The sequence below is a fragment of the Atta colombica genome, unplaced genomic scaffold (assembly GCF_001594045.1).
Source record: "Atta colombica isolate Treedump-2 unplaced genomic scaffold, Acol1.0 scaffold200, whole genome shotgun sequence".
NCBI lineage: Eukaryota > Metazoa > Arthropoda > Insecta > Hymenoptera > Formicidae > Atta > Atta colombica.
This window is the reverse complement of record NW_017259295.1, coordinates 1173139-1183185: the sequence shown is the minus strand read 5'-3', so window position 1 is coordinate 1183185 and position 10047 is coordinate 1173139. Positions and strand designations below refer to the sequence as shown.

The following is a 10047-nucleotide window of genomic DNA, read 5'->3' as shown; positions in this document are numbered from 1 at the left end:
ACACACACACACACACACACACACACACACACACACACACACACACACACACACACACACACATATATATATATATACTATACTAAGACCACGACAGATTAAGTATTAGGTGTGGGAAAAAGTTCGTGGCGTTTTTCCCATTAGATGGCATTAAAAAAACATCACGAACTTTTTCCCATACCTAATATTTTGCCGCCCCTAGACACCAACATTCCCCAGATGACTTCATTAATTTATAAATTTTATAAAAAAAAGAAATGGATAAAAAACTGATTTATACTCCCGCATTAGCTAGTAAAAACATTCAATAATCTTTAGTAAATAATATAAATATAATATATTTTTAAATGAATATTTAAAATATCGTTTCTGATAAAATATGCTCGGTCTAACTTATGCAAGAAAGTTAGATTAACAAATTGAAAATTTATCTCAACTATGTGAAAATTGTTCAAAAATTTGCCGCGCTAGGCAAATATCTTGTTTGCCTATGCTAATTCATCATTAACTATATATATATATGTATGTATTGTAATTATTGTAATAAGTAATTAATAAGAAAATGTTTTAATAATAATATTTTTTTATTAATAAATTGAGAAACAAAGTATGACAAAGTAATATGACAAAGTAATATGACATAATATAAATATAAAAGGTAAAGGAAAGAGAGAAAGGTTGGAGAAAAACATCCTTTTGAAATCTAAGGGTCCAGTTTGTAGATCACGGCTTGGCAAAAAACAATGAAAGTCAGCCAAAATGCTCGCGACTCGAGGCTCGAGTTTCAGCTTGATAATCAAGACGAACGGTTTATCAAAAAGTTATTTAGAAAATGCATCAACCAACGTTCTAGTGGCTGGAAATTACTTAATTCGATTCTTTATATTATTTTGCAAAAAAACATCTATATACACTTTATTTTTTTACGTGATCGACGAACAGTTAAGAATAATTTTATAAAATTTAGATTTTTTGTTAAAAAAATCTAAACTTTGAATAAAAATTCCAAAAAAATTATGTAAAAATTATGTAATGCTTAATTGGATCAAAATAAACATGTTTGTCTCTTAAACTTTTTTTCAATAAACTCAATAGTTTTTGAGATAAAAAAGGTCTAAACTTGAAAAATGATTATGATTTTTTTCTCACAAACTAATTTTTCAATCAGATGAAAAAAAAACGAAAAGCCAATCTTAGACTTTAACTTTATTTTATTCTGAGAATTGTGTTTTATTCTGATCTGTACTATTATTGACAGTGAAAATTTATTATAATGAAGCTCTGAAAGCCTATGTCAGCCTTGAAAGCCAAGTCTATGACGCGTGAGTGGTTTCAATGCCGAATTGTGAATTGATATCGCGGCTGGTCGTAGCACTTATTTTAAAATATCTACACTAGGATATAAACATTAATAATACACTCCAGTAAAAAAATGACAATGAAATCGGTGTCAAATCGACGTCAAATTTAATCATTTCAATATCGAATTTGATAATTTCAACGTCAAATTTAATGATTTTCGACGTCGAATCGACATTAATTTGATGTCGATTCTATTGTCATTTCCGACTAAGACAAATTTTAATTTTTATTGCTCTTCTATTCACATTGAGATCATCTTCATTATTATTATTATTATTATTATTATTATTATTATTATTATTATTATTATTATTATTATTATTTTTATCATCTTTATTTATGCATTTATTAGAACATATACAAACCGAACAACATTTCAAATCTAAAGTCTAACAAGAGCATATATTATAGCTGAACAATGAGATTTTCCGTCACAGGAAGACGCGCCCTCAAAGCTTCATTATAATAAAGTTTGCACTGTCAATAGCAATATAGATCAAACTAAAACAAAATTCTCGTTGTAATTAAAGATTGGCCGAATTTTTATTCATACTAATTAAATGATCAGTTTGTGAAAAAAAAATCAGTTTGTGAATAAAAGTATCATTTTTCAAAATTACATTTTTTATCTCAAAAACTATGATTTTATTAAAAAAGTCTAAGAGATAAAAAATGTCGCCCGTGAGAACGGGTGGTCGGGATTATGTGGGATTTGCACCTATTAAAACCCGGTGTCTTTCACTGGTTCTTAGAGGGGAGAGGAAGGGGGGAGGCACAGGGCACGTGCAACATTCATTTCGAGCCTACCGCTCGCGGGCCACAGATTTCCTCCCGAGTAGAATTGCTTGGACTCCCCGGGATACTTGTTTAATGAGGAACAACTTTTCAGTCTGGGAAGAGGATTTATTATGTGACCTAATTAACCTTATTTTAATGCATAAATTCAATGAATACGGTATTGAAAGACTGAAATTAATGTGCAAATATCAGTATTTTAATTACAATAATGCTCAAACTTTCTTTTTTAGTTCACTGCACTTATCCAATGCTAAGTACATCATTGGGTAATCAGACTATCCAAATTCAAATTTAGAGAGTAAACATTACATCTTTCAACTATATAATTATATATAATTATTCATTAATTATATTGTGTAAGTTTGAATAAGTTTGTATAAATTACTGAATATAATTCAATATCGCTGTAGCAACCGATTAACCATACGGGATGGAATTGTTGGAAATCAATACATTCGAGTGAAAACAGATTGGAGCGCGTACATATGCGTCACTGTAGATACGAAACAACTCGGAGTGTATGCTTGTCAATCATACATATTAAATCCAGAAGGCATAAAATAACTTAAATTTCTGTAATTATTGTAACAAAATAATTTGCTTATTGACTCGCGAAATATTTTTCAAAATGTATATTCGTTACAAATTAAGCCGGCGACACACAATGCTTGTTTTTTTGCTAGCTGAATTATAATTTTGCCACCGTATTTCCTGCATGCAAAAAAATATTTTGCTGCTCCAGCTAGAATTATCACGTTTTTTTTATCTAATGAGAAAATTATGTATCTATCATACGATAGAATTTATAGCATAAATATAAATTCTATCTCTGTCTATATGATTAGATGCAATACATATCCAATATCGCAGTACTTGCTAGAAATTTATCTATTTACATTAATTTTTCGTATCTAGATAATTTTCTTTATAATTATGATTTCTTTTTTGAGTGATGATAAAAATAAGAATTTTTTGGACATTTAAATAAACGTAGGAGAAATGTAGGAGTTCGTTGAGAGTAAAAATATTCAGTAGAATATCTGTAAAGTGAAAATTGCAACGTTGTTTTGGAAAACAGAAACGTTTTTTAGACCTTTCCAAGATTGACAGTAAACGTTTTGCACAAAGGTTGCATCAGTGTTTACTGCCTTCTCTGAAAAACATTGTTTTATGCATTACTTTCATGGAAGATAAATAACTAAAACGATAAATAGAAGCGTTCTAAAAATGTTTAAAACCCAATGGTGTTGTGTAAGCATTATAAAGTTTAATATAAATTCGTTAATGAATGGTTAATGAATAAATCAAGGGAGTCTAATTTAGAAGCTGAATTTTTGCGAATTTTTAAAAAATATAAGATAAAATATTTTTGAGACAGAGTTTTTTTTCTACATATTTGAAAAACATTTCAGAATTGTTTATTAAAAAACTATTGTTAATATGCGCTGTGTATAAAATGTTAAAAATAAAACTAGCTCTATGGCTTCCACGATTCTAGCTCTTTTGTATCTGAAACAAAAAAACTAAAGAAATTATTAATTAGTTTGGCTATAGCAGATAGTAAACAAAGAAAAAATATTAATAATATAGATATATATAGATATAATTTAAAAATGTCGTTATGTCAAAAATTAAGTTTCAATTTTTACTTTTTTTCATTAAAATGGTTGTAAAAATTACAAAAATATATATTTTGACTTGATCATAGTAGGAGCTATAGCCATATATGTGCTGAAGATATGTACACATGCCCGACTCGATTGGTCAACTGGTTTTCGACGGGAGCCAATTTGAAAAACATAATTTCGGAAAAAACGCGTTTAAAATGTTTCGTACCAATTATATAGAGATAATTTTACTTACGATCAATCAGCTAGTTCGGAGCCATAAAGGAAACCTTCCTCAGGAACCTGTAGAAAAATCCCGTAAAAGTCCTCTCTCTTCCTTATAACTTGCTCTTTGCTGTTTGGCGAAGTCAGTTGAACGCTGCTCCGAGCGAATGGTACGAGCTTCGTTCCGAGAGTTTGCGTACATCTTCACTCGCTATTCTCATTACGCTCATAACTTTTAAAATTGGTAAAAATCCTTTATTGAAAATATTAATTGTCAGAAAAGTTGTTGTTCTAACAATCTTTACTCCAGAATGAAGATGTTTTGGAACAAAAATCCAAATTAATGAATTTAATGATTCGTTGTTATTTCATCTCGTACTCATTCTCTTTTTCACATGACTGACACATCCTTTTTTCATCACAGTAGCTTCATCTCCATACGGATTTACATCTAAAATTTCCTTAAACGTTTTTCTGTCTCCAATGTGTTTCACAAAGTGAAAGTACTCACAAAGATATAAAACTCCATTCTTCTCCTACAATCTCAAAACTATTTCAGTGTCGACAGCGTCGATCTCCATTTTATCCGCAATGCTTTTATGATTTATGGAGCACGTTTTTTTTCGAATATTTTATATCATTCGTTATATTTATCAACATCATCGTCCTTTTCCTTTTTCCACAAATTACATGCTTGGCAAAAGCTTTTAGTCTCAGCATCAATCACTTTTTTGGAATATTTTCCACTTAGAGTAAACACCAAATAAAGACAAGAATCCTCTTTTTTTCTATCGCCGAAAACCATTAAATGTGTGGCAACATTTCCAGCTTCTTCATTCTTCTTCTTCTCATCTTCAACTGCTTGTTTTAAAATGCAATTGTATACTGCAGATGTTGCTATATAAATATCTTCAAGGCAAACTTAGTAAGTATTTGTAGTCATGACGTGGCAAATGTCAAACCGCAAAATAAATTCAAACCTTCTTGTCTGACATCCGACAGCCGCAACACAAAAACAATTCAACGGTTTATTTCATATGCCTTGTCAATAAATGATGACGAATCGATGTACACTTCATTGCAGCTGCCTGCACTTTACGTAAATTTTGAATCTTAAATCTGGATGTATCGTCTGGGGGAATTAAATACTACTTTTGCAATTTTTGCAAATCACAAGAGATGCGATTGTTAAAAAACTGCGAAAAAATTCAAAATAGAATAACCAAATTCTTTTAAAATAGGTAAGTTGATATCTTTCGAATTTCAGTTTTTCGACGTGCAAATTGTGAATCCTGCTATGTATCGATTGCCTCGTAAAGGCGATCTGCACAAGCTCAAATAAATTTCTCATCTTTCTTATCTATTTTAATATGCGTGTTAACAAATACAATTTGCGTCTTCTCGCCTAAACGTTCAAAACCAAATTAAGCCAAGAAAACAAATCCTTCATAGATCAAACTCGATTGGACAGATCTTTATCACAGATAAAGAATCAGACAGATAGGGAAAAATCCCTACTTCAAATGTATACGACGTTCAAAAAATAACGATTTTTCGATCTTCAAGCATCGAAAACGAGGTAGAAGACCGCTCTCTGCCAGACTATAACTTTGTTAATTTTGCGGATCGAGCTAATTCCTTTTACAGATTTTATATATTTTCTATATCAAATACTTACAAAATATAAAAAAAATCAATTTTTTTATCTGCTAAAATACTCCCTTAATGAATAAATTATTATTGAATGATTATTAATGCTTTATAAAGCTTTCTTATTTTTGCTTCAGGATTAATTGCGGTGCTGACATTGTCGGCATCACAATCAATACGGTGGCAAAAATTTAATCCAACAAGCAATTCAGCAAAAAAACAAGTATTGTGTGCCTTCCGGATTTAATATATATTACTGATAAGCATACGTTCCGTGTTTTTTCGATATGTACACATGTTATTGTATGAGAAGCATACATACGCTTTCCAATCTGTTCTCACATACTCAAATATACTGATTTCCAACAATTCCGTCTCGTATAGGCAATCGATTGTTACAGCGGTATTAAATTATATTCAGTAATTTATACGAGTTTATTCAAACTCATACAAATATAATTAATGAACGTTATTGGGCAGACAGACTGTGATAATTATATGAATTATGGTTATTATTAGGAATCATTGTTCGAGTATAAAAGAAAATCAGAGAGCGTGCGTTAGATTTTTCGAGAGAATGCGCAGCGTGCGGTTGTATATTAACTTGCGATGGAAACATCTCAGATCAACAAGCATGATACAATGATCTTCGAGATTATTATTTAAGGAAAACGCCGGAAAAAAGCATATTAATAACTATAAAAAATAACTATAAAAAATAACTATAAAAAATAATAAATATAAATATAAGTATATGATAATTATATGCAACAATATATGCATAAATGTATATTAAATAGAGTGAAACTTTTACCGAAAACAAATACTCATTACGTTTCGATTGAAACTATATAGCTCTTCTTTATAAGTATTAATTTTAATATGTGTAATTATTGTTTCAATAAATAAATTATGATTAATCATAAATTATGATGTTTATGAAAAAAAAAGTAGTTATATTCTTTGGCCAAAATTGATACACAATCGAAATTTCAGTTTTCGGTCTTGTCCGAAATTTAATTATTGTTTCAATATAAATTATGATATTTACGAAGAAAAAGTATATGATATATGGGCATGTCTATACATATGGCTTTTATAAGATTCCTATTTTTTAATTTTGATTTCGGTTTCGATTTGAAATTGCCATGTAGCCGAATGTTTTAGATTCAGTTTCGACAAAAATTTCGATCGAACTATAATATTAAATGATAATTATATGTATAATAACTATCATTATGTTTTTTTCTGGGTATAACTTGGTGAAACGATACGTGATGAGATGCAATGTAAGACGACCTTCTGATATTATATACCTTTAAAACGTTTGGAAGAGTGAAGAATTGTCTCCAATCCCCTTGACCACCGACACACCAACTGACTCCGCGTGCCTCGATAAAGGTTCCTACAGCAAATTCTTCCAATGCGCCACTTCCGGCTACTAAAGAATCACCGAGACCACCTATTACATCGATGTCACCCGGTCTTAATCGGTGCACATTGTCTGGTATTGACAGGGACCTTAATGCATGAAACAGAAGTTTACGTGACTTTTCTTTTTGTTCATTAATAATTAATTAATAATTAATTAATACTTAAGTTTTAATTTAATGCAACAGTCCCCCCTTCCTCTCCCCAAAAAATTCTTACTTCATGCTTTTTTCCTTTTTTCTAAAAACAGTTTTTTTTTTATTCTGATGTATTTTTTTGTTCTGATGAAATTCTGTTTGGAACTCTGGTTAGTCAAAACGTTTAATTCGCCGTCACCTGTCGCAGTTAATGAGCCCGCAAAATCCTTCCATTTCTCTTTACCGTTTCGATGCAGCGAAGCGAGGCACGACGTATTGATAAACGCGTTTCAACCCAGCCGCTGACAAAGAGATGAAATCGTATCGGTCCGCGAGCTTTCGACAGGCCTGTGTAAAGGCAAAATGATACAATAACATTTACAACAATAACTAGTAGTACTACAATATCTATTTGATTGACAACTGGAAATTGGCGCTAGCTTTTTATTCGAATCTTTTTTTTGTGTGAATGGCATTTTTTTTCTATTTTTTTCTTTGTTAAATCAATTTGCGATGGTATAAACGCAAGTATTAATTTTCTTTTTCATAGAACTTTATAATTACTTATATCCATAATTAGTTAATATATATATTTTCAGCTTAATTCCTGTTCCTTATCTTCACCAACCCACGCGCAGGCTAAATGTCGAGAATCGGCCAAAATGTAAATTCCGGCACTGGCGTAAATAATTATATTATTATATTTTTCTTTCTTTTTAAATAATAATATTTATATTATATATACTAGCCATTCCAGATATAAGTAATTATATAGTTTTATGAAAAATAAATTAATACTCGTTTTTATCATCGATTGATTTAATAAGAAAAGATAAAAAAAACAATGCTAAGTATACATGTACAAAAAAAGATTCGATATAAAAAGCTAGCGCTAATTTGCAATTGTCGATCAAATATAGTTATTGTATTTATGTCCTTTACACTTTACACAGACCTGGCCAAAGCTTGGGAGTGGAAAGCTTCTACCTCTCCGCCGCCGCGCCGTCTCGGATGATTTGCTGAAATACTTCCACCTCTCCGCTGTTTTGATAGAATAAAATGGTATGACGAAGAGGTGGAAGTAATCGATACATCAACTGAGAAGGCGGAGTGGTAGAAATGTTTCGACACACCTCACCACCTCACCAGCCGAGTTAAAAGTTTTTTTTTACACTGATTAACGCAGTCCTATGTCTAAAACTCGGCTGATTTATTTACGACGAAGTCTTGAAACATCATTTCATCGAAAATAGAGGCATGTTCGTATTATAAAATATCGTAATTATCGATAAAAAGAAAGAGAAGAAAGAGAGAGAGAGAGAGAGAGAGAGAGAGAGAGAGAGAGAGAGAGGGAAAGACATATAAAGAATGATTATTAATTTTAAAGTATTATACTTTCAAAAATTTTTTTGTTACTTTTAATTACACATAGCTGTACCTGCCAAGATGCACGTTGCAAGGAAATGAGACATCATCAGGAATTATCGATTGCTTTCGTACGCCGTTGTATTGTGACGGATAAGAAATTCCCATTTTATCAATTTTATCCTAAAAAAAAATTATGTGATTTAAATGATTCACACTTCCGTGTTTACATTATATATATATATTTCGCGCGAAAATGTTCATATAAGTTTATATAATTTTATCGTATTTAAATGTATCTTTATTAACTTTCGGACAGCGGACGTCGTAGCGCACGGCGGACGCAGAATCAAAAGAGACCCAGAATGAAATTGTTGAAAAATGAAATTGTTTTAAAAGCAGTTTTTTATTATTAAAAGGTTTTATTAAAACGTTTGAAAAGCGGTTTTTTATTATATGTAGTAAATTATTTCAAATATGTAGAAGGAGAAATAAAAACATATATTTATCGTAAAAACAAATTTATTCATTTATTCATTTTTTGCAGTTGAACGCGAGACCCTGCGTCCGCTGGCGGAAAGTTAAATTAAATTAAAACCAATATTTGCTGGAGCATAATAACACTGATAATGTGGAATGTTTCAGAACAGAGCGTAAAAAGTATTTATATATTGTTACGTCCGAGAACGATTGAGCTCGCGTTTCCACGTATTTCCGCGCTTATGTACTTTCAGACCCGCAGCAATATTTAAATACTTGTGTAAAAAACGAAATGATGGGACGCTAACCCGTACATCCGTAACCGTATTTTAAAATTAATCGTACTTTTTTATAAAATGCACAAGTAAACGATTATAGTTTATAATTTCTCCTTCAATAAAGAACATACAACTATTTTAATGCCACTCTAATCAATAGATAATTACTTCAGTAAAATGATATTCATCATTAGATGCTTGCTTTGGTAATTTATGTTTGTGCAATTTGCAAACACGATTTACCATTTGATTGTAACTTAACTTTAATTCTTTGCAAGTATACATATATATATATAATGCATTATCTTAGTATTAAGAACATTCTCGAGACAATATAAGTCTTTTGTATATTTTTGACAGAACATTTCCATTGATGTCAATTAGCGCATTTTGCATACGACAAGGTTTACGGTGTTCTCATCAATTTCTACTTCTCCTTAAGTAACCACAACCACAACAGTGTTATCAAAGAGATTATATGTTCAATCCAATTATACGTGCAGAACGATGTTTGTACGTTTGCAAACGCTTGTTAACAAGTTGTATAAGCACTGTGTACTATTAGTTCTATACAAAACTACATCACGTCGCATCGCGATTGAAATCCTGGCTTATATATGTATACCTAGTCTGTCGCAATATAACAGCGTACAGCGGCCTAATACATTCTTTTTATGCTAATTTACAGACGAATATGACTTGTTTATCAAGCTT

General features: G+C 30.8%; 1 protein-coding gene across 1 annotated transcript in view; it reads right to left on the bottom strand.

Annotated features, from left to right (window-relative positions):
* LOC108687103 (phospholipase B1, membrane-associated-like) overlaps window positions 1-10047 on the bottom strand; it is a 31628-nt gene that overhangs the window by 16767 nt on the left and 4814 nt on the right. Inside the window, exons 2-3 of the mRNA XM_018192703.1 lie at window positions 8649-8758; window positions 6959-7163 (exon numbers count right to left, since the gene is read on the bottom strand). Of these exons, the coding sequence (XP_018048192.1) occupies window positions 6959-7163; window positions 8649-8758 (315 nt within the window). The remainder of the gene's footprint in view (window positions 1-6958; window positions 7164-8648; window positions 8759-10047) is intronic.